The sequence below is a fragment of the Falco rusticolus genome, chromosome 9 (assembly GCF_015220075.1).
Source record: "Falco rusticolus isolate bFalRus1 chromosome 9, bFalRus1.pri, whole genome shotgun sequence".
In the NCBI taxonomy this organism is placed as follows: domain Eukaryota; kingdom Metazoa; phylum Chordata; class Aves; order Falconiformes; family Falconidae; genus Falco; species Falco rusticolus.
Genome location: NC_051195.1, coordinates 8,454,167 through 8,480,486, shown reverse-complemented (window position 1 = coordinate 8,480,486; position 26,320 = coordinate 8,454,167). Strand labels below are relative to the sequence as shown.

At 39.7% G+C, this 26,320-nt stretch overlaps 1 protein-coding gene across 30 annotated transcripts in view; it reads left to right on the top strand.

Annotated features, from left to right (window-relative positions):
• KCNMA1 (potassium calcium-activated channel subfamily M alpha 1) overlaps positions 1 to 26,320 on the top strand; it is a 506,074-nt gene that overhangs the window by 411,921 nt on the left and 67,833 nt on the right. For all 30 annotated transcript variants that reach the window (XM_037399258.1, XM_037399257.1, XM_037399256.1 and 27 more), the window contains one exon: positions 22,557 to 22,650. In XM_037399258.1, coding sequence (XP_037255155.1) covers positions 22,557 to 22,650 — 94 coding nt within the window. The remainder of the gene's footprint in view (positions 1 to 22,556; positions 22,651 to 26,320) is intronic.

Genomic DNA, 26,320 nt, shown 5'->3' with positions numbered 1-26,320 from the left:
TTCTTGCTTTTGGGGTGACAGATTTTTACTTTGCTTACATCAGTTCTCATGTATTCAGCCTTGTGGTCCTGAGAACTGACATGGCTGTGACGTTTCTTCTAAATACCCCTACAAGGCTGCGTACGTTCCCTTTCAAAATACTGACAGTAATGTAAAAATGGAAACCTGTGTATATTTTAGTGTTCCATTTTGCAGATAAAATACTGTTTTAGATAACTCAGTGAAGATGCAAGTCTACTTACAGCTGGGAGTGGCAGAGGAAAAGGCGTGTACCTCAGTGTAGTCTGTGTGGCTGCTGGGTAATGGCGAAGAGCGGCTCACCTTCCTCGGTCACCTTCTCAGAATGAATTGCTTTCAAGTGAGCTGCTGTTACCAAAACTGGCCACTGGGGTTTTGAAGCATATAAAACAAGGCAATGGAACAACTGAAAAAAAGAAAATACTAATGCGGGAGATACGTGCGCTTTTCTGTAGAGGTTCTCATGGCGGTGGCCACTGCCATGAAGTCAATGCTTGTACGTGCTGGAGATTTGCCCATGTTTGCAGCCAGCTCCACAGCCTGTGGTACGGGCAGAGCAGAAGCCAGCCACCATGAGATCTGTTTTGCTGGGAATGAAGTTAGCCTTCCACTTCCAAGCTTAGTTTATATTTGCAATCCTGCCTAACCTACTTTCTTTCAGTCATCTCCTTGTGGCAATTGTACAGAGGTGCACACAGGTGTTTCCGCTAAAGGTAGGATAAATGGACTCAATGTATGCAATCACAGTCTTAACTAGCAGCCAAGAACTGCTCGCTGGAGCGGTGGTTCCACTGGAACAGCCCTTTGATTTGTCTGCCTTTCTCGTGCTCTTGGTGTGCAGGCCTTCGGGTGATCCTCTCCTTGGTGCAACCATATGGCTTTCTGCATTGCTGGCGTAGAGATAGAAGCAGTGTATATGCCCTCTTGAGACTCCAAGTATCTAGTCCATCATTTTTTTCATGTATATGAAGGCACTGGTACTTTTGTATTTCCTTTTCAGACGCTAAATAGATGACATTAATTGTGGTGAGGTCGGGGGTGTGTGGGGGTGGGGAAGGTAGTACACAGGAAACAACAGATATTTTTACGATAGGTGACTGCAACTATGTAGTTTGACTCTAACACTCAAAACATCAATCCCTTTTATTGTTCCATATTTTGATGGAACTTGAGTGCTGCTAAAGTCTTTAACTCTCTTCTGGATATAACATGAGCATACAGATGAATACTGAGATGTAGAAATGCAAGAGCAGAAAAGGGCTGAAACAACCCCCGCGAACCAAAGCTGTTCCTTTTCAGATGGCAGAATGGTAAGAGCAGGACAATCCGACTCGTTACTGATGACCAGCAGATATAAATAATGAAGCCCACACCTTTTCAGTTGAGTTTTGTGATGCAGCATGTTAAGACTAGGTTGATGAGGGGGAGCTCTGCCCAATTTATGCTGTCTGTAACAAGGAGATGAGCTCTCGCATCACAGTGGGATGGAGGCACTGCTAAGTTTAGCAGCAAATTGTTCGAAGAATTGGGGAGGCAGGGGAAGGAGAGATCAAGAAGTCTGCATTTAATTCCTTTAGGCCTTTATGTTGAGCAGTGATTCTTACCAGGGTCATAGGGAAGAGACTAGTGAGTGGCTTGCTTTGATGGGGACAAGCTAGAAAAGATGCTGTCTGCCTCCTGTGGAGTGAATTTAGCAGAGGGTCTTATGCAGGGTGACATGGAAATTATGTTTGCATTTTTAGTTCCTGAGTGTGGCTGGTTGTCATGAAACTCACCATGACAGTTTCTTACCACCAGGCAGCAGATTCTTCCTGTTACCTCCTTGGTGTGGGACAGATGCTAGCCGGTTAGGTCTCCTTCTCTGCTGTTTCCGAGCTATTTCAAGCGACAGATGCCAGAGCTGGCTCCGTTTCAGCTTGAGCATTTCTGTCATAGCCCTGCCTTGAGCCCAAATTCTGACCTTTACTATATGAAATAAAGTATTTATGAACAAGCAGTGGCTTGATCCAGAGCAGGCTTAGAGCAAATGTCAAGTGTCAAGTCAGTCTCCTGCCTCCTTATACCACCTGCGTTAGGAACCTGGATTAGACCCTAGACTACAGCACCGACTGCCTTAGGCTTTATGGGTCTGGAGAGACATAACTTATTAACAAAGAGTTATTAAATTTTTATCAGTTTTATAACACAATGTAAATGCCTTCTATGAATCTACATTGTATTCATTATCATTTAAAACGTTAATTAAGTCAAAGTTGCATTTAATTCAGTTCTAAATGTGCCTTTGGGAGGAAGCTTTTAAAAACAGCTGCAAGATTGAGAGCTCATCGAGGCTGGGAAGTTGTTAGTGCCACTTTTCAGGATAGGTCCTCCAAGTTGATTGTCATTTTGAGTCTTAGCTAATTTGTGTTGATGTTATTGGGCAAGGTCTCAATTTAATATTGAACCAATAACAGCAGAAAGCTATCAGATCATGCTAATCACAGACACACTTTGATGCATAATTTGTGTTTTCAAATTGCTTCCAAACAAAAATGAGTAGTTGTTTCTTAAAGCCTGTGCTTGCCATACTCTTGTATTATAATGTGGGGTTTTTTCCATTTCATATCATTATGGGTTGGCTCCTTTTACAATTCAGGGAACAATGTGTTCACTAACTTGGAGTATTCTCCTTCAGATTCATAGAAAATTAAGTCCTCTGACCTAGGTCTTCTGCATATCATGTAATCTGAAGTTCTTGTAACGTATAGAAGGAGGTGCTTATTGAAATGTGCAACAGACCACAATATAGTATCAACATATAATGTGGAATCCAATTTATTGTAAAAAAACAAACCTAGAAGAAAACCCCTCCAAACCAGGTTAAAATGTGCCTAGCTTGCATTATGTAAGGGAGCGTTACTGCTTTTGATGCATTTTGGTGTAAAAACAGGAGAAAGAAGATAAGAATCAAGCACAGTGTTTTCACCATCTGATGATTCCATTGAGACCCCTAGCATATTGAATATATACATACCTTTACTCGGGTAAGTAGCCACATTAGCGATAGCGTGACCGCTAACGTACGTACTACTGATTCATATTTCTAGGACTGGAGCCATAGGCAACCAACCTGGTGCTTACCTAAGGACTCTCCTAGCTTAGGTAAGCATTAGGTTGCTTGCACCTGGCTCCAGTTCGAGAAGTGTGCTAGGGCAGTCCATGGCGTTAGAACCAGAGATCTTCAGATTTTATCGAGTTCAGCGTAGGTCCAGCCCTCAGCCTGGAAGCCAGAAGCAGTTTGCGAGACAGTATTTACTGGGTCATCATATTTTCTACTGAGTACCTAGAACATTTCCAGGTATTTGTGTATGCCAGGATACATAACCTCGTAATTTTTTTATGTGCGACACAAAAAAGAGGAGACTGTTGTCACGTAAATCTATATGTGGTTCTTGAAGTGCCACAAAGCAAGCACCCACCCTGTATCGTTGCTTTGGTTGAGGTTACAGTAGACAGGAGGGAGTTGAACAGAGGATGATTTTTTTTTTTTTTTTTTAAAGAAGTCATAGATATATTTATTTTAGTATGTAAGTTCTTTAATATGTTGATAATATACTTGAAAATAGTCAAGCTGTACTTTTTCTGTTTGAGACCATTCACCAACTTCTGTTAGGATTCCTTTTCATAATACGGTCTCATATAGCTTCCCCTGTGATATTGTACATATTGCTGAACGCTGTAATGCTGTGATTCACTTATTGTCAGTGACTTCAGGAAACATACTGTGTGCTACCTCACACGCACATGCTTCACTGATACCGATCAGATCCTGTTATCACAGTACAATTATTCTGAAAGGAAGGGTGGAAAAAACATTATTACTGTGTAAGATGTGGCCATTGTCAGCTGCTTAAAAATTCATGTGGGCATTTTAGTTTGACTGGAAATTCTGCCTAGGTAAATGTGAAACAAAAATGGCACAAGGCAAAGATCTCAATCTTGACCGTGCCACTGACTTACTACACAACTGTGGTTCTTTTCCCCCCAGACACTGAGAATATTGTGTTCTCAAAATATTATATTATATTTTGCGCTCAGTGCTTTGAGATCCTTGTGTTCTGAAGTACTGAATATAAGCCTGGGTGTTCTTTTGACATAGCAATTCCCTTGCAGAGGCCAATTTTCATGTCTTCTAATCTTTGCTGAAGGAGGTCATAGATACATGGTGAGGAGGAGAGGGAAGTGAAATGGGGTATGTGACAGAAAGGAGTGGGAAATTACCAGAACTGCCTTGCTGCTATCTAATTTAGGGAGGTTTTTAAAGGGGAGACTACCTAAGAGGGCATGAATAGTTTCTGTTTATTGGTATCAGCAGAGAAGAATCTCTTTTTAGATTTCTGAGGAAAAAATATTTTAAAAACCATCTGCAGATTTTAGCGGCTTCCGAACGTTAATTGGAATGCCGACCTTGTTTATTGTGAAGAACTGCTGAAGGAAATCCAAAAAATCATTATAGCATCTTTGATCTTTGTCATGCAATTTCCTTTGTTTGTTCTTGCATAAAAGATTTTGCTTGCACTAAGCATGTTGCTTTCTCCATTCCCATGTTCCTGACATTATCATCACTCTCTGACTTAGCGGTGGCACGTGGTGCCTGACACGGCATGTCTGACAATGTAGAGAGGGATTTTACATCACCGTAGCTGTGCTGTGGAGGAAGATGGGCAACAAGGAATGGAGGTTCTGTTCTTGATCAAACTTGCCAGAAGGTACCGGCTGGCATGCCAGCTAGCAACGTGGATGGTTTATTCTACAACTGGCTCCTCTTCTCTAGCACTTAGGTTGTTGCTTGGACTTTTAGCAATAATAAAAGTTGTGGCGTGGGCAACAACTTAAAAGTCAAACGTTTGCCTAGCTGTAAAGTTTCATCAGGTAATCGAACTAGGATTCCTCTAGCAACAAATAAAATCAATTACAAGTTTTGAGCCTAATGCAGAGGTGATGCTTATTCCTCTTCCATGAGTAACGTGCCTTAAAATCCTTAGCTGCTAACTGATAGTATGTTTCATTAACAGGCACTATTCTGACGATTTTTTTAATTTGTGCTTTTTATCTCTTGTTAGAATTATTCCTGATCTACCAAAATATGCAAGGACTGTCAGGTTCTCAGTGATCGCTCAATCACAAGATGGGTGGCAGCAAAGAAGTGATACGGTATTTATTTAGAATTGTGGGGTGGGAAAATGAATATAATTCGCATGACGAGGCAGCAGAAGGGTGAAAAGAAGTGAGATGCACCGCTGAATAGAACAGGATGTACTTTTCTGGCTCCCACTACACAGTCTCCTTTACAACATATGGGAAACATTTCCCAAATTTTCAAATGACATGCTAATATTTCTCACTAATAATGGAGTTGGACTCATAGCCATTCTCGCATCTTGTCTTGTTTTTGACATGAAATGCTGCTTTTTTACTTGGTTCTGAACAAAGCCAATAAGCTTTCCAATTCAGGGCAAGCAACAAAATAGCAAAATAAATTTTAATAACTCTTGGATGTGAAGAACTGCTTTTGATGTTCCACATGAAAATATTTATGCTATTGTGTGAGGTTGCACATTTTCAGAGTGCCATCTGAATTAGATTTTAATTGTTGACAAATGATATTTTGTGTAAATTGAGACATGAAAATGTAATTTTTGTTTCATTTTACATACAAAAACTGCTGAAAGTTAAATTGGTTTTCATTTGATAAAGATCTATGCTTTTCCATAGTTCTTAAAAGCTGGATTTTTTTGCACCAAGAGCTTGTGTTCCATAGAAGAATTGGTCAAGGGAAAACGACTGTATGTATATATATAAGCACGTAGTAGAAAACATTTCATGGTGTATATTTTGATTGTGTCCAGTCAAGAGGCTCACTGCCCTGGATAACAACATATACCTTATTGATTTCTTCATTCAGACAAAGGAGAAAATATGAGAGAACAGTGGAGCTGGGACAAATGTCAGTCTCAGCACAGGTTCTGTGGTGACCATCGTAATGCAAGGATCTGCAGAGACTGGAACCAGTAACGCAATCGTAGCTCTTTGACAGGATCCTTCCACACAAGGAGTCCAACTTACAGGCATCTTACCCTTTGGATAGTTACATGACTCAGCAAAAGCCTTTGGTTATGTTTGGAAGAGAAGTAAATTAAATGAGCACACGGTTGCAGTGACAGGGAAGACTCAAGCCAAGGGTCTGTGCTCTCATAGTCTAGACTCATCTGATATTACATCAGTCTGAAATCCTGCGAGAGCAGGAACAGGCATTCTTTGAACTCATTGGCACCAGATCCTTCTGTGTGTTGATTTACATAGTATGAATTCTGTGCCATACCTGTGCACTTTAATATGCCGTTTTTGTATAATTCTGCCATTCTTAGAACTCCCTAAACTTCATTTCGCCTCTCTTTAAAGCATGGGACTATTTTATTTTTTGTTTCAGATCTCCCCCGTGATCACCACCACATGTTATATTTTATTGTAACACGGTCTGTGGAACTTCTCTTTCTTCATTCTTTCTTTTCTGAATAATTCTTGAAAGCATTCTCTCCTAGTCGAATGAGGATGCTTACCCTGGTTTTGGATTCAGGATTTCCAGCGTTGCTGTGCCTAGTACCTAGTTGAGCTTTACTGGTCTCTTTGGTTGGCTGGTTGAACTGCAGTTTTACGGGTAGTTCTCCTTCTAAATAGAAAGTTCAGCTCTTGTTTTGCATCTAAAATTGTAGCTTGAGGGAATGGAAGAATCGTACCTTTAGGCTCGTATATCCAGTCTCAATACTCAAGCCCCGCATACTTCTCAGCGAATATCCTGGAGTTGTCCCTTGGGTCCCCCAGATTTCCTCAGCGGTATCCTTGAGTTCTGCCTATGAGGAATATAAAATATGTCAAAATATGCATTTGTTTTTAATCTGCCTTTAGCTTACAAGCCTTTTGTCTGCCCTCTTCTTTCTCCTGAAGCGGGACAAAATAAAATCCTCAGAGGTAGAGCTCCAAGCAATTTGCTTTCGGAAGATTACTTTCTTGACAGCTGTCAGTGTCCCCTGAGCACTGGATTTCTGGATGCTTTCAGTATCTGACTCTCAAAACATCTGGCAGCAACGCTATTTCCAAACATATTGACATCCTGTGGCATTTGTGGTTGAGATAGTTACTTTCAGAGTAGTAACTGACCCGTAAATCTTAGGAATCTTATATATCAGTTTTGTCTTCGTTGGAGAGAGTTGTCGTTCCTCCTCCTCCAGGTGATTGTGGACTTTCATGTGAAATCAGTGTGATAATTATAACAGAAATGCTGGCGCTTCTTCAGTGGCTTCTGCAGAATTGTGTTTCTGTATTTTTTCTTGTCTCAGTCTTCGTCCCTCCTTATCATGCTACCTGCCTTGAAAATTAGCATCATCTGTATTTAACCCTATACTCACAGAGAAGTGATTTCCCTGGTGTAACACTGAGCACGCCAGGCATTCTGCAGGACATACCTAAGCAACCTGAGCAGCTAATTCAACACTTGGACAATCCTCTCTTAATTCTCCGCTGCCTTCTTTCCTCTCCTCTTGTGTCCATGCACTGCATACTGCCGGTGGGAGTGCTGCTGTTAGGCTGCCTTCTCCTCCTCTGGTAATGGCCGTAGTCTCGTCAGGCTCTGGTTAATGAAACCAGAAGTACTAGCACAGTGCATTTACCTTTGATGAAGTTTTCTTTCTAAAGCTGTTCCTTGTCATGGGCTGTGATTGCTTTGCGTGATCTGCCTGATCCTTGTCATGAACTAAGCAAGCTTGACATCCCTGTATAGCTTTAGTAACAAACTGAAAAATGAAAGGACAAAACATTATTTATTTTTTTTCAAAGGTGGCTATCAATTTAGTTTGGTAGATTCAATATCCTTTGCTTTTTTCCCCTCGTTTGGTAGTCTGCATATTTTTATGCCATTATAGTTTGTCTTACACAAAGTGAATGTGAGAAGGCATGCGTTTCCCTCTTACAATAATTCTGAATATTTCAACCCTATCTTCCATGTGTATTTCAGTGTTATCAGTGCAGTATTTTTGAGTATTCAGTGGGAATTTAACAGTCGTGGTTTTGTTTTGTACAGAGGTATTTTCATCCTATTTAGGTTTTATTTGGAAAACAGGATCCTTGCTAAAGACATCCAGCCTTTTGTGTACTCTCTCTGTTAGAGATCCGAACACTGTTGTAAGTAAAGTTGTTATTAGTTATCACTGCTGAGTTTCTTATCTTACGCTTTATTTTCCACCCTTATGAAATTGCCAGCCCTCGCTTCCCCATAGCAATCGATTTCAGCCAAACTACTGTATGCTTGGGCAGAGACGGGAGTATTAATTCTTTTGAGTGTTTTTTTGCTCATACAGTCAGAAGTAGACATCAGTTTTCCATATTTTTTTTTTAATATTCTTCTTATTATTGTGGTGTTTTACTTCTTTTGTTTTGCCATTGTGTACCTAGAAATTATGTGCCGTACTTTAATTTTCCATAGCATTGAATTATATATTCCATCTCCATTTTTGCTGTTGCAACTTTTGGTATTATTTTATAGATGTAATCTTTGTTATTCGTATCTTGGTTGTTTTTATATTTGTATTTTTATCAGATGATATGGGTTTTTTGGATACATCTGTTCAGAGAAAAACAGATCTTTACAAGAATGGAGTACGTTGTAGAACTTGCTAAAGTAAGGAGTACTTAGGAAAAAAAATATACAGATTTCTTAGGGTTGTGAAGTATGTTTAACCTTATATCTGTAAGTGGTAAAACCAGCATAGGTTTCAATAGGGTTGTTTTTTTTTTAATCCAACGGCTTCTGTTAATCCATTTGATTAGTTTGGATGTGGCTTAAAGTACTTTGAGTAAGAGAATTTGCTTGTCAACAATTCGCATTCTCCTCCTTTATGAAAGCCGTGCTTCAGGTAACAGAGTATTATTAAACTGCAACCGATATGCTAAAAATCTGTCTTCTGGCAACAACGTTTCGATGTGTAAGAGCCGCTGAGAAATACGGTTCTATACTTAGGCAGAGATTTGAAGTCAGAAAAGCAGCGCTTGGGGCTTGAAACTCCATGTAGCCAGCAGGTGGTGGTGGTGGCTTAGGAATAAGTGGTGGCTGAAAAGCCTCCAAGAACTTCATGTATTGCTTTTGTGAGGAAACAATTTTATTTATAAAAAATAATATTTTAAATGGCTCTTTTTAATTGTATAGAAGTGCTTCTGGGTGGGTATATATGGTGTAAGCACCGGTGTATAAAGCCTGTGTCTATGTAAACTTGCACAGCGTTTTATGCTTAGTTTACATATGAAAATTAAATTATGACCTCAGAGGTAACAGTCGTGTGAAGACCTCCATCCCAGAGGAATATTACAGCTGAACCTGAAAGTGTATTGAGGATCACTGAGCCTGATCCTATTAACATTTAATAAATGGAAGTTTTTCCACTGATGTGGATGAAAGCCAGATAAGACTGATGATAAGAAAGCCAGAGTTAAATGTCAGGATTTCAATTCTTCTTGTTCAGAGACACAGACACTTCTACACCGTTTTGTGCAAGGGTAAACAACAGCCAAAAGGGGAAAAAAAATCAACAGTACTGAAGTTTTAGAAGTTTTGTAAAAAAATATTCCAATTTATTGGCGGCATATTAACCACCTAGTAAAAAAGCCAGACTGAGCAATATCCTCTACATTGTGTGTTTCAGAAGTAAGACAACTCACTGGGAAGTGGAGGAATATTTAAAAAAAAAAAAAAATAATAATCCTGGGAAGTGAAGAATACAGTCCCCTAGATTTGTAAGATATTTATGAAAATCAGTTCTTTACTCGACAATTTACTCAAAATGTACTGGCAGGGAAACGGGTATGGGGACTTAGTGTGCCTTCTTCAGGAAACGTGGTAGGGGAAGTTTATCACAAATTTATTTTTCAACTTGTCATGGTCAGGACAGAGAAAAGGTTATTTCAGTTTAAAATTTCAGGATAAGCAGATTGGAATTATACTGGAAATGCGTATTTTTAAGATGTTGAGATAAATTGGCACTTTGAACTGGAAAGCAAAGTGATAATTCTAATTGGATTTCTGCAGGATGAAATCCACACTTCCCAGTGTTGGCAGGAAGGAAACAGTTGCAGCAAGATGTAGCTTAAATTTTCAGAGCCTTGCTCCAAAGAAGCTGGCATATAACCATCCCTGTCCTATCCACTGAAATACTCTTTCTGAGGAGCAAAACCAATGCAATAAATACGAGATTTCTAATCCCAAGGAGCAGAACAATCGCCAAGGACTCCTGTGCTTACGTTTTCCCTTAGTTACTTCTAGGCACTGTATATTTTCCCACTGAATGTAATGGAGCTGAGGGAGTGTAAGCAGCGAAGTGTTCATAAGCACAATGGTGAGTGGCCTTTCCAATTTTTAAATTTTTTATGTTTTTTAAATGGGAGATTATTTTTTGTCCTCGTAGAGAACTTCACTGGTTTTAGCAGTGACTCATCAGATGGTGAGTGTATTCAGTTACAAAGGGGAAACGTGTTAACTTTGTAAAAACAGGACAGGTTCCTCCTGGAGTTTGGCAGAACTGGGTAAGGACAGTCTGCCCTTGTTAGTGCTGCAGCTTTCCCTCCGTGTCCCTTCCAGTGTGTCTCCAAATCCTCTTTGAGGCAATAGGACAAAGGAGGAGACACTTTGGATTGCTGTGCATTGAGACAAGGGTAGTCTATGACAGTGCACTGAATTACAACTGTGGGTGTGGAAATACTACAGTTTGCTGGGTGTTGCTACTGGTAAAGAATCCTCCAGAGATGTGCCTTTTGGCTTTACGTGTCATACCTTGGGTCACTGTCAAAAGACCACTCGTAAGGGAATCGGCGTCCTTTAATTGACACTGCATTTTTTTAAAGAAAGAAAAAAGAAATACAGAAATAAAAAAGCTGTTACGGTTATTTGTTGTTAGACATACACTTTCATGTCCAATTAACAACAAAAAAATCCCCATCAAAAAGTGTAATAACAATTTACTCTTATTGCATATGCACGTGGTATGTTTTTATGGAATGAATTCCAAATAGTGATAGCAACCTCACCATCTTATACCTGGTAGATCTGAGAGTATTAGTGATTAACGACCACATTTTCCGATAATTTTGTCACTTGAGTCTTAGCAAGAGCTAAAAGGAACTCCATTAAAATGGAATTGCAGTTTAGACACATCTCCCTTTCTTCATCCTTTCCCCAAATAAGCTTTACCGTACCCCAGTAGTATCCTGTGTGGGTGCAACATGTGGAGAAATTAATTGGAGAATTAAATGGACGGGGGGAAAAGGGTCTACTGACGGGTGTTTTTTTTTAACTTTTCCTGTGATGGTTTTCCAGCAAGAATTACTTGACAAACAATTACAGAGTGAATCAGAAACTGAAAAGGCAATGGAGAGTGGGGACTCAAAATGAAGAGAAATGTATGAGGGAATACTAAAATCTGAATCAGCAAAGATGTTTGAGGTTCAATGGACCTATGACTTAGTCTCAGTATCAGTTAGAATTTGATTAGGCATTAAATGAGGTGGCTTTTTTCCTACAGTGCGCGTTTGTCAGGGGAACAGGAAGGTGGTTGTTGCGTACAAATAGCATCATGTGGTGTACATCCTTCTGTACAGGAACGAGAAGCCAGGCCCGTGAGAGCTGGAGCCTTTCTTCCCCGAGTTGCCCAAGCCAGCTGTAAAGCGCTGTGTCCGTGGCTTTCTGCCTGCCCCGTTTTATCAGCTGCCAACCTGAAGCATGGGATAGGAACAGCTCCTGGTCTACCATCTGCTGGAGTCAATGTCAGCGTTTCCACTGACATCGGTGGACTTTAGATCAACCACAATTTCAAGAGCCTTAAACCACTTCTTTGCTTGCTGAAGTCGTAGTAATAGAGAAGTGAAAACAACCGGCATCTCTGTAAAGCATTCATAATTTATTTTAGTTAAATTATATGAATGAAACTGGAGGAGCAAAGGGAAAAAAATACTGAAGTTTTACAGGAATCATAGGGGGTTGCCCAGTGCCTAGGAGCGTAAAAACAATACCCTGGACTTTTTTGACCAAAAGATTCAAGTTAAAAGTTTGCTGGGTTTCCAAACCTTTGCAGACTATATTTTATTCTATACACACGTGTAACCCTAAAAGCTCAGGAACTTAGTGTTTATCGTGGTTTCACAGAATATCAGAGCAGCCATCTAGAATGCATAACAGGATCCAGCCTAGCAACATTCCACATTTTCTATTAACTGTCTTTTGACAGCATTCAGGGGAAAGCAGAGGTGAGGAATATATATCTGGCTGAGTTTCAATCCTTTATGTGTGAGGAGAATTAAGACTGAAGGAGTGTGTATTATTAATGTAAAATTTAAGCACCAGATGCCAATAGGAAAAAAAAAAAATAGAGCAATGCATTTGTCATTCAATTTTATGTGCCTTTAGCCAAAAGGTGCAAGCCTGGGACACAAAGAGAAGGAAAATAATAATAATAAAAAGAGATGTTCCTTGGGCTGCAGTGTTTCAAAGAGAACGTCTCATGTAAGCACCATTCAGTATTTGTAAAATGTTGTGAGATGGTACGTTCTTGATATTCTCGGATCTTGATGTTTTCTTATCTGCTTTAGATGGCACACACTGCAACGAAAAGCCAGTGAGCCTCACCTGCTTTTCAAATGGTGCTAGTATGTAAAGATAAGCAGCATATCTGTTTCTCTTTGTATATATAAAAAAAAAAAAGGCAATGAAATGCATTTCCTCGAGTTTGTAATGCACACAGAAACCAAACCAGCAATCCCGTTTCAGTGGAATTACCATTTCAGACACCAAGCAAACACTGCTCTGCAGTTTCTAAAATTAACATTCTTGTATCTCATCAGGCACCATTGTACTGTAGTTTCTAATCAATGAATTCATTACATCTGTTACCACTAAAAAAATCAAGTAAATTTGTAGAATAAATATTTCATTGGCGTGAAGTGATTTTTAAAGGGGACGAGTAATATTTATTTTCCACACACACACACAAATGACATTCCCATTAAGCCCTATTTCAATATTACGCTAAATTCCAACCCCAACCGACTGGGCACATTTTCTTTTCTGAAACTACCTTTGATAAGAAATGCATTACAAACTCATCAGTTTAGCTTCCTGTTAACAAAGAGACAGCAGCCGTCTGGATTATTCTAGATCCGCAGTGAAACTGCCACACTATGTATGCTCAAACTAAAGCTGTGCAAGTTTGACAAGGGGCAGATGAATCCAGGAGTTATTGTGCAGGGGTTTAAGCCTATGCGGCAGCTGACGGTTGAAATAATCATCTATACATCGCTCTGAGCTAGCTGGGGAAAGGTTGAAGCTGTATATTTTCAACATATCTAGCCTAATGGTTAATCTGTTGTCTTGTACAGGGGGTGCTGGGTGGAATCGCGGCGCTAGCTGACAGTTGGGAGGAAGGGCTGTGGGTGTTTTCAGTTGCCTGATTCACAAAGTGGTAGGTAGCAAAGTCCGAACAGGCTTGTCATGGAAAGAGGGAAGGCACGCTCGCTGTCGCTCCCATCGGAACGGACCCGGGGAGCCAGCAGCTCAATCAACATATTGATTATTTGCATTTAGCCATACAGAGCTGCAGCTTGTCTCCACTCGCCCCCTGAAAGGCCAGCTCTGTGGAAGACATGCCAGGTTGCAGAAGGGTGATTGCTCCTTTGGAGGTCAGCTGGGAAGATGCTTAGGAGAAGGAGAAGGGTGAAGTTGTAGGGGGGAGGATGAAAATCTTTTTTTCAAACCGAGACAGTTGAACTGTTGCAGACACTATCTAGACTTCTCGCGCGGGGTCTGGCATAGCTGTGCAGCGACATGGCGTTACTGGCTGCAGAGATTAAGGGGGTGCAGTAGGAATTAGACTGAAACAAAAATGAAGTATCTGCAAGTGACAGCTCTGGCTGATGGCTGACTGCGAAGGAAAACACTGTGCTAGTGTCTGGCGGAAAACGGTGCTGAAAGCCTAGCAGCTGATCGAGATGGGGGAGGAAAGGAGCAGTGGGTATCAGTGGTGGTTGTTTAGAATGTCTGGTTTTGGTCAGGATATTTTTTTCTCCTTTAAAACACATTTTCATCTTCCCTTCCAGGCAAATCATGCTGAAGCCAGTTTCAGCCATTTTGTTGAAAGCACTGTACTGGTATTCTGCCTTGTTTCATTTAAATTAAAGCTCAGCCCGGTTTTAAGTTATGGCAAGTGTAGGCTCACAAAGAATAAATAGAGATTGCCATAGGCATTAGATTAACTACGTTGGTTGTTTTAAAAATGTTCAGGGAGTTGCAGATTGCATTTCAAATTATCTTCATTATAATAAATAAAACGTATAGAAATAGAAACAGGCATGATTCCCTAATGCAGTCTGTAGGCAAGTGTATATTCACTGAGCTTGAAAGGGAGTTCATGAGAGTGGGGGGAAGGAACAGGAATGCTTGCAGCTTCAAAATACTTTTACATAAATTGCATTCATAGCTCACGTTTTGTAGACCTTGTTTTGTATCTGTCTGATGTTGACAGGTTTCTGGGGCAAGTTCTGCACAGCATTTTCCAAAAGCAGGTAGTGTTCACTCAGGGTGCAATTAGGAAATACTACAGAAAACAGGGAATTTCTCACTCTACTCCTATCCTCTTCCTTGTTGCTTGCTGTTCTCCAAAAGTTATTCAAAATTTGCTCTCGAAATGACCAGTAAGTGTGTCTGTTCTTAGTTAATAATAATGCCTTATGGATACATCACAAGTCTCCCGAATAGTTCTAATGAACTTTGGCAGAATAAAGAATGCAAGCAGCACACTCGTCTAGTGACCACGTGCATTGAGGATAAAGGCATGTGTCATATTAGATGAAAAGAAACTTATCCACGACTAGCGAATAATTCTGTTTTAGTAGACTTGCTGGTGCTGAACTCATCACATACTTGGAAGAGAACCCTTGTGGATTTGGAGATCGTGGTTTGACGTTGCACAGTGGTGCACCAAATTACCCCAGTCCTGACGGTTTGGTTGCCAAACCTACTGAGGCAGAGACAGTACGTGAGGATGTATTTAGTTCCATATAATTCACAGCAATCTTTGTTTCCCAAGTATGTTTTCTATGGAAATCAGCCCACATAGTGGTGCAAGCACCCAATCAGATTATTTAAAGAAATTTGTAATAAAAAAACCTGCCCTTGCTAAACAACAGGATTCTAGAAAAAATGTGGTTTGGATTCCGCACATTATAGTACGTATCTTCAGAAGTGACGGTGTTTCTCACTTAGTTGTGTAATAGTGCTTAATCTGAAAGCACAGTAATACCTTGTGTTCAAAATTGCACCTCTGTGCTTGCACTGGGCGCCCCATGTGTATCCTGACAGGCTTGTGTTTGTGGCACAGTGGGCATGTACAACTTGACAGGCTATTTAGATGAAAAATAACCAGTTTTACTCTTCTAAGGCAGAAAATATGTAATTGTATTAGAGGAACGGAGAAAGATAATCATCTCTACCAAAGATAGGTTGTTCAGCTATTATACTGTAGTCCTTGCTTTTCAAAACCGAGTAAAAAGACCCAAGCCATAAACTGTTGGAGTCAGAAAAAAAGCTTGTCCTATGGACAAGGTATTTCATAGTCATCCAGTGTGGGGCTTCTTCCATTTTCATCTGAGGCAGCTGAGCTCTTGTCAGGGGCAGGAGGTTAGAGTTCATGGGATGAAACTGGTAGTTGGAACTTCGAAATCTGGAATAATTTGACAAAAAAATGGCAGCTCTGTTGTTCCCTTTGTTTAATGTTTTGATTTTCCATGGTGGTACTTACCCACGCTGCTGGAAATAAGGGGAAGTAGGATACGTTTTAAGCAGCTCAGCCTGCCTTCATGCTGAACAAGATCATGTGATGCTATTAAGTACGATGCCAAGCTCAAGCTGTTACGCCATACTGAAAGACAAGGTATTTTAGTTCTGGCTCATGCTGTGGCACTGCAAGCACAAAATCTTGGGAAAGCTTGCTTATGTCTGCATGGAATATGCCATAAACCATACTGTTATAGAAGTTTAGTGCTTAATAGTCAGGTCTGGTGTCTGAAACCATCACTTACTGATCTCCAGAAGAGACTGTAAAAATATTATGATGTTTCTTAAACTTGGTCAGAGGAGGGTGGATATGTATTATTAATATATTTTGGTCTTCTTTCATTGTATGTGAAGATACTTTGTTGTAGGCAGGTGGTTTTATAAAGATTATTTCCAGTATTACTGCCTGTAGTTTAAAAATGGAACTGAGTTGGTGCATTTCAAAGTGTTCAAATATACGCTTGACCAGTGGCTTGCGTAGGGAGATAGGTCTCTGCAGATATATTTTATCATCTGAAAATTGTTGTACTGGAGGGATATCAAAGATGGAAGTACAAGATACGACAAAACCCTTATAACTGAGGTAAGATTGATAATTTTCAAGTACTGTATCCAGTATGATACAGAGCTTTTTTTTTGGCAGTTTTGCTGAGGAAAGATACATGCTACCCTCCGATGATTTAAAATCTTTGTGAACTCTAACGAGTGTCTATTATTATTATTATACTTTAAATGTTACTACTCTTAGTGATGAGCAGAATAACACCATGAGTTAGACTGGTTCTGTTCTCAGCGATTATTCTGTCCACCTCGGTCAGAGCCGTAGCGAGCCGTCAATTCAGAGAGCATTGAATGGGAATGGCTACTTTGTCACAAAATAGTTGGACCTGGTAAAATGTGTTCAAATGAGAGGGAGACAGATTTTGCACTTGAACACAAATGGCAGGTGTGGACGCTATTTATGTGTCTTTCCCTTTCTCAGGTAGCGTTTCTAGCTGATGGTAAACTAGACAAAGATGCCAAAATACATGCTAACCTCCTCAAATAATTTGAAGGTATTGTCTGGTCAAAGTTCTCCATGGAAACTTTAGGACTGTTGAAACACATGGAAATAATGCTGCAAGATTATCAGTCCACAGGCTGCTCCGTACCTCACCTCCTCACCTCATATTACGTAACAGAATATGACATCTTAGTGGCTCCGCAATATACCTTGTTCTCTAAAAGACTACTATTTCAGAATTAAACAAGCATTAGCCAATCATTACTGCATATTTTCACTAGAAAAACATTTTATTGTCTTTTATGGGGGATGGCATTCGTTAGAGGCATTCATATGGGGGTTTTCTTTAATTAGCTTCGATATATGAGAAATGGAAGACTAAGAATCACATTTTCAAGCCAAGTCTGTATTTAGGAATTAGATTTCTTCATTTTCCTTTCAGATGGGCTATGTGCAACCTCCTGAAATTTATAGTAGTCAGCACCTCTGAATGCCCAGCCTTTTGTGTAGGTTCCTAAAAATCAGTTTAATTCCATAAGTGTGCTTACACAATTTTGAAGTTTTGACCTTCGTTTTTGCTATGATTCCTTATTTATTTTAATAGCAGCAGAGTGCTCTACCTCCCCTGTCATTTTCAGTAGATTCAAAGGAATAAACATCTTTCACAGCTACTAAATCTCAGAGCCTTTATCAACATGTGGGAAATAAGTGTTGCCTCAGACACACTTACCCTAGGATGGGATTATTGCTTAAAGATGATAATATTGTGGAATAATCCTTTTATAAGTATTCTTTTATAAAAAGCCATTTTTAGAAAAAAACTTAAGAAAGCTGCAGGTATAAACCTTTATTTCAGCTGTAGAAACTGATACTTTAAGCTTTAAAGTCTGTAATTCCACATAATAGCAAAATTGATTCATGCCTGTGGTTTGAAATAATTTTTAATACAAAGACATTAATTTAAATTTTTTCTTATTATTTAGAAGTAAAGAATGCAGCTAGATCAAGTTACACAAAATGTTCATATCAATTCAAGAATGCAAGTACTAATGCACTGGTTGGTGCCAAGTCCACTGAAGGAATCCCGGAACCTGTTCCACTTGTTAATAACCGTAAAGGGAGCCTCTTCCTACCCAACAACCCCTCGCTGCTGCACCTTAACTTACTGAGTTCTGTTGAACAAGGAAAATCTACATACTGTAGATTGCAAAGGGCACTCAGCTTGCCTGTAAAATACCGCTACCACTCCCAAAAGCCCGGGTTGAACCAAGATCTCCGTAGGTAGCCCCGTAGTTGGATGCATAAAGCAATACAGATTGGTTTGTGCATGGTTTTGCAGTCTGTGTTCAATGTGACTATGACATTACTAATGCTCTGTTAAGTGCTTACAGATGTGGGTTTCTCCAGATGTGGTGATTAATACGTTAATCGAGATAGCTAGTCAACTAATGTTTCTGGGTGGTTTGTGCTTTACCTTTCATATGGTTTATTTGCTCAGAAGCGTTTACGTGCTAGGCAGAATGAGTTTACCAGGTATTCCAGTTCACGGGATGTTTGGTAGCATAGGTGTTTTTTCAAATTCCAGCTCTTTTTGGGTTCTACAAAACAGTTTCTCTTCTGGTAGTGACCTCAGCGAGGCAGTGAAGGAGACAAATTTATTTAAAAAATAGTAACAAAATTACAAAGAAAAAAGTTACAAACTTGTCCACTGTTTCTGAAAGACATTCCCTTTATTTTGCTTAAGAAATGGAAGGAGGATAAAAGTCAAGTAATATGTTGTTACAGATGTTCAGCTCCACATTAAGGCTCTTAAAATTACCAGCACATCTTAAATCAATTCATGGAACATTGTCTGGAGGTTATGTCATTGAAATAATGAATCCTCTTTACTCAAGAATAATCAAACATGTTAAAATATCAGTGTAACTTCAAATTAAACTCCAACATAAACCGGAGCATCTGAAGCCTCATTAGACTCCTCTGACATTTTTCTAGCACTGAGTCTTCCTGAACTGCAAAACTGTTAAGATTCTCTGCGATTAGACAAGCGAGCACTGGTTCTTACAACAGCACATTAAGCGTTATACTTAGGGGTGTGCAGCAAGCTCTTGAGTTTTGTAAGGACTCACAGGATGGATCGAGGTCTGATTCTGTAAAATTCTGTGTCCAGTTCTTAAACTTATTTGCAATTTTCATGAAAGCTGGTATAGAAAGGCTGCATAATGTAATATGAGTGTGCTTTAATACAAACGCTGTAGCATAAAGATATTAAAAATAACTAAAACTGGGGACTCATTGTCATTAACAAAAGCACTAGGTCAATCATACGTCAGAGCAGAGTTATGTATCACAGCCCACAATTCAGATATGGGTGTCTTTCATAAGGACAAGTAAATGTAAGACTCCCTTTTAAATTAATGCAGACACAGGAACCATGAAACTAAAATGTTTTTTTATGGCTTTACTAAAAATTTTGCTGGATCTATTTCTTTAAATATTCAGGACGTTGATAAGAGCATCTGAAAGATAATAATTAAATATGTTCTATATCCTGATGACTACTGAGAAGCCACTTGTGAGGTAGCAGGGCAACACTTTAGGGAACCAAGCCATAGGTAGTGGTGTCCATTATATACCATTCAAATATTTCAGCTTCATGTATTCCCTTCCCCCACTCTTATGGGGCCGCGTTTCTATGCTGCAGACGCCCTGTAAACTCTGCGCACAGGTTTCATTGAAAAACAAAATCTTGTCTGGATGTGATATGATTAAGATAGATCACCTTTCATTGCCGCAATGAGAATAAATTGCATCCTGGCTTCAGCAAGGCATTGCTTTAGCAACAACACGAGATCCCTCGGAATGCTTTGCTAACAGGTATTAACTAGTGAGCCACATTAACCTTGAACTTCCCAGGCAGTTGGTGACAGTAGCATAGTTTGAATACGACAAGAGCATACCAAAAGAGGGAGCTTAGTTATTGTAGATGCGGTACCAAAAATAAGGGCAGGCTGCTAGAAATCTAGGTCTAGACATGGTTATTGTGGATGATTACTAAGACTTTGGTTTTGAATTGGATGGCAGGGTAGCGTCACCTGGCAGCACTGGAGAACACAAATGTTGGACCATATAGTACAAAAGATCCTTATTGTAGTAACTTTCAGTATTTGAAAGGATCAGACTGGAGTCTTATTAGCTCGCTCAAAATGTGGAAAATACTCTGGCTTAACAGTGTTTTCTATTGTTCATAGAAATATTTGCAGCTATAACATGATCTACAGTTGACTTGCGTTAATGCAAGATTTTGCACGTGGTCCTTGGGGCTATATATCTTCCTTAAACTGTTAAAATAGGATAACAATACACTTACGGTACAATGCTGAAAGTCTTGACAAACATTCTGTAACCCCATGGTAGCAGATGAAATTAAGTGAAATTTAGAATTTTTAGTACCAAGAGAGCAAAACATAGGACTTGTAGCTGGTTTTTGGAAGGATCGTTTTGCGTTGTTATTGTTCCTTTGATCTTTTAAATGGTGGAGTCATCAGATTGAAACTGAATATTTATATCCTATAAAGAACAAGAGCACAGTGTATGTCTTGAAAGCAACCTATTGTCTGTGTGGAATAGCACGCAAATAACTTTGTGATAGACAAGTTTAAGACAACACTAGGCCATTTCCAAGAGAGTGGTTTGCAGAGGGTGTTCTGAAATGCACAAACACTTGCACTTCGTTATAATTAGAAATATAAAGGTATTACTAACAAAGTGATTCTGTGCATATTCGCTTCACGTTACAAACTGCTAAATATTGAAGTGATCTAGTTTAATCCAAACAAACTATCACAGAAAGAAAATTTCAATTTGTATATTTTTTGAGAATTTTCTATGGGCTTATTTATCACTCAGATAAACAAAGAATGGTACTTGACTAATCATCAATAAGCATTTCCACCATAGGACTGACTTGGGGGGGGGGGGGGGGGAAGAAAAATCTAATGAGAAGGAAGTGGCTTTGGCTTTGAGGATGCTGCCCAAGAAGAAAAGAAAGATAAGTTAGTGAATTAAGTTATTACCAGTGTCAGTTGGTGCTCTGATTTATTACCTTTTACACTACTCTTTGGGGCATTTATTTTGGGGTTAGCTTTTTCTTTTTTTTTTTGGCCTGTTTTGCTTTTGCAATGCTTTCTTTTGTTTTGATGCCCTTGCTGTGTCAGGTGGTGCCAGGTCATTTAAGAAGATACCACATCTGTCTTTTCAAGGGCCACTCCTTTGGTCTCGACCAAGCAAAATGAAGTTCCACAGCAGACTTGGGCAAACAGACATGACAGGCTAGGGTGCAGTCTGTAATAAAATGGTGTTGAGGAGGGATATAGCAGAAGGATATTACTGAAGTTCTTGCTAGATAAGTCTAGGGTAGGTGACATATACCCAGGTTTTGGGTTTGTTTCTGCAGGGCTCATGGCAACTAGATTTTTATTTTTTTTTCCAGCCTCTGCTTGTGCACTGCTAATGTGTGTTAAGCTCTTTTAATATAGCTACTACTATGGCTACTAATCTCTTTCCTTTTAACTTTAAAGTAACAGCTTCCTAGGCATCAGTTATATTATCTTCTAGTTAATTTTTCCGTTAACAATAGGATAGGGGAAAAAGTGAACTTTTCCTTCTTTATATTAGAATAATTCAGCATCAGTATGATTTTTAGAAAGCAGGCATAAGAAAATTCCCTTTGATAGCACATGTAAACCTCATGCGCAGGTTATCAAGCGCAGTACCAATCCTGAAACAGGTGATGGTAAATTCTTATAGATGACTTGTTAGGAAGCTGCATTTCTTAAGCAATACTTATTGTGACATAGGTTATCCAAGAGTAGTTTACGATTGGCAAAACCATAAGTGATTTTACATCTGGAAATTGATCTGTCATTGAAAATGCACCTCATCCTCATTAAAAGATTGCATAACTCATGCATACTCTGTTATACAGGTATTGTCTCCCCACTTCCATTCAACCTCATTCTGTTCACTCCTGTTAAAACTGGCTTCTGTGAGAAGGGTAGAGCGACGAGGTCTGACTTGTGCTGGAGATCCGTGCACAATGGCAGGCTGCGTTCACATTCCCGACTAACTGAATCATTGAACATCAAGGCATTGAATATTTTACATCTCTTCATGAAGACTCTGTTGTTTGGCATGTGAGAAGCAAGAACCAACTGGTGTCTGGTTCATTAGCAAAAGCAGGCTGGCAGCTGTTATGTTGGTATTGCAAATAGTACTTTATCTTTCTGGGAATATAGCAGAGCACTAATTCTACTTTTCTGTAGCGCAGATTAACTGAAAATAACTCTTAAGAATAACCCGAATGTGGTCATCCCCCCCGCCCCCCTTTGTTTTTGAAGTATGAAACCAATTTGAACGCCTGTGTTCAAAACCCTGGTATTCTTCCCTGCTTCTCCTTCAAACCAATCTCTTTGACTAACATGTATTTGATTTTTATTACTGTTGGGCTTATGTTAGCAGTGAAGTATCAGTGCGTGAATGGACATAGAGTGTGTGTTCTTTGCTACTTCACTTGTATTTCATATTGCACTTCGAGCAGTACTTAATCTCATGAGTTCCTTATATTTCCAGTTGAAGATGAGCAGCCCTCGACATTATCACCCAAAAAAAAGCAGCGAAACGGAGGCATGCGAAATTCACCCAACTCCTCACCCAAACTGATGAGGTAAGACTGCGAGAAGCTCATATCTTCATCTCCTTCCTTCCTTCCTCTTCTCCTCCCCCCCCCACCCCCCATCAAAAATAAGGGGAGGGGGTGGGGAGAAAAAAAAAAAAAAAAGATTGTTAGATGGTTTCTGAAAGGCTGAAGTATTTATTCTGTCAGCTTGTCAGCAGTTAATGATAGAGCTGAAAAAAATTCTGTCATAAAAAAACAGTTTGAAAAGCTGTTTGAAAAATACATAGGCTTTAAAGTCTGAGCTGTCACCCTGTCCTGTCCGTGTGTAGTTCTTAAACAGCAGTGGCACTAATGATAGCGGGAACCAATCAGGGGAACTCGTGTGGTTAGTTTGCCTCCGGCAATTCTCTTTTTGTTGGATTCCCTCGGAGTACTATTTTCTGTACTTAAGGCCATATGTGAGATGTATCATCACAATCAAAAATGAACCTGAATATTACCTTCCTTTTATCCTGTCGATTGAAATCAAATTTCTGTTAATTGATTTAGACTGATAAAAAAGTCTAATAATCTATGTACTTGCCAAAGCAAAGTTCAAAACTAATGCTGTTTTAGTCAGGCTAAAAGCACATTAATTATGAAATACAGGGATTTTTAAGAGGGTATAGTATATACTTTAAAAGTGGGTGATGAAAACATCATCGTGTTAGTGATATTTTTCCCCTGTTGCTATGTGTACATTATTTTACACTGGTATGCCTTTGTATAACTAGGTAGTTTCCTTGCCTAGGACAAATTACCTCTAAGAGATTCGTTAAAACTAGAACTGCAACACGAAATTGGAATCTATTAAAATAATAGGGCACCTGCATTCTGTCTCGCTGCGCTTCACCCTTTGCTTTCTCAAGTCAGTCAGAACAGGATCAGGTCAGAGACATGGATTTTTCTGCAAGGAGGCTGTTCCTGCTCTGGTTTTGCATATCTAAAGTAGCCAGCGTAGAACCTCAGTCCATAATTGTACCCAGAACTAAATACCATAGCAGAGATTTCCCACTGCATAGATAGATAAATAGATAGAGAGATATGCACACACAGAGAAAAATGTAAACTCATTTACATATATAAACAGAGTCATGCAGTTTGGGTGTACTTGTAACTGTAATTGCTCTGCAGTCACAAAGGTTAAGTGAAAAAAAAAATTAATATATAGGTCTTTCTGTATATAATGTCACTCATGACATTGCTTTTATTGTTGACAATGCTTTCATTCCTGTAAGAATTCTGGATACACCTAGGCAATATTCCTCTTTGTATTTCAGTCAGTAGACTGGAATTTTCTTTGGCCATTTCCAGAAGCATCCATATTTGTTTATTGTTACTGCAATACAGGGCATATTCAAGGACATAAGTTCTACAGGTCATCTTCATCTCTGTTTCAGCTACAGAACCAAAAGTGAGATTGATTCGCAGAGGAAAATGCACCCAGCTGTGGCTTTTTTTTTTTCCCTATTGACCATCTATTTCTGTTAAATGTATCATTAAAAGTTCTCTGCCTTCCCCTTAGCTCAGCCTTGCCCATATGACACTGATTTACATGCTTGTTTACAGTTTATGAGGAAGAATAAAACGAACATACTGGCAAGCTTCTCATTTTTATGGTGCCAGTTGTCATGCTAGCATCATTTTCAATTTACTTACCTTTGGACAGTCGTCTTATCTGGTGCTAATGGTTTTAACCACTTCAAGTTTAAACATGTGGGAGATTCCCCCCCCCCCGCCCTCAAATCCTAATTTTGGGGAAGTAGAAATAAAAAGAGAGGGAGAGAGAGAGAAAGAGCTGAAACATTTGGAGCTGAACACACTGTCCCTGTTTGCTATGTAAAGTATGCCTCATTTCTTTGATCTTGAGTAATAATAATTCTGGGGAGTTATACTGTTTTCATATGCTTCAAAGCTGTGTCAAAGTTTTGCTGCTTAAGGGTACTTCTTTATTCTATTGGCTCTTGGGTACTGAGATGACAGGTCCTCTGTACTAGGTGCAGGCTTTTTCAAGTCATAGCCTTCAGCAAAACATCAAATTACCAAATACAGGGTAACATACTTCTACACAAATGCCTTTCCTGTAGATATATTATACCATATATATTAAATACTTTAGTGTTACACGGTACATTTTATGTGCAATAGAAAGTGATGGTTTGAGGTAGCCTTAGGGGTACTTTTTTCCACAAGCAGAAAAAGCTAGTGTATACCGTATCAAGTATGGTTTTTACAGGACTTTCTGCCCGAAGGCCTTTGTAAATAAGTAATGATCAACAGATTGGCTGTGGGTTTTTGAAAAGCATGCCTGTGTCAGTTTGCATGATGGGGGAAGATTTTCAAAGTAGAGCCTGCTTTCATTGCCTGCTGAAGAGGGACTGAGGGAGAGTAGTCGTCCTGAGCCTGAGCTGTCTGCTCAGTAGCACATCAGAATTGCTAAACACAGGTCGAGCAGTGAGTGGAGAACTTGCCAGGCTTCCACATCCAGACATTGTTTCCTTCCTCCCTTGCTGCTAAATTTATTCACCAGCCCTGTGTTGGCACCCTCAGCCTCTCCCCGGACCCAACCGCCTCCTTGCCTGACCCTTTATCCACACTGCCTTAGCTTTGGTTCAAGGTGCAAAATAAGGCAACGTGGATGGAAGCAGAAGAGGACTCTGCTAAGCTTTGTGTGCGATGGCCAAACACTCTCCTCCTTCCCGAGAAACAAAGGTGGGCTGTATTATCTGCTGCTTTGTTTCCTCGTAAATTACCTAAAGTGACAGGTACTTGCTTTCCTGCCCAGAAATCTTTACTGTATGTCAGCTGAAAGTACACCAGAGGTAAATCAGCTAAAGCACTGTCATGTCTGTAGCTGATATTTATCTTTGCAATGTTTTTCCTAAATTTACTTTAAAAGCTCCTTTTCAAAGCCAGCTTCACCCCCGTCCCTCCCACAGAAACAGCTGGTGACTGTGCGGACTTTTTTTCCTCAGCTGTAGTCTGGGATCTAGAGGGGGCCTGGGGGACAAGAAGGCTGGAGCATGTGGAGGAGGAATACGTGTAAAGGTCAGTTATAAATTGTAATCAGAGTCGTGACTTCAGAATCCCATTCTGAGCAGCTCTACAGTTAAGACAATGTTGAAGACGCTGTGTAGATTTTAGATTTCCGCAGGGGTTGGGGCAAGTCAGGGAAGAGGGTGTTGTGCCATGAGATAAAGCTTTATGACTTCTGCTGTAACTGTAGTAGAACCGAGGACATAAGCAATATCATAGGTACTCCCTGGGACATCACGGCAAGAGGTCTGACAGGTGCTTATTCAGACCTGCTCAGAAAGTGGGCAGTTCTGAGATTTTCTCACGCACAAGGAGAAAACTACATTACCTAATATGATCCAGGTAGACAGGGAAAGACATCTTTTTGACGTTATTGTCTCTAAACGCCAATAAATTGCTAACCTAAATAACTAGATGGTAGGCATACAAACATTCTTTGTATACGTCACAAACGGTCGGGATTCACGTTTAGGAAGTCACCGTTCTGAGTCCTGCATCGCATCAGATGACACGAGCAGACTCACACTGGTGCAGCAGTGGAAGGATCTAATCAATCAGAAACAAACCCTTCAAATTCCAGCTAGAGCTACAAATGCAACTTAACTAGAAAAATACTCTGCATTGTCATGGTTATTTCGATCTG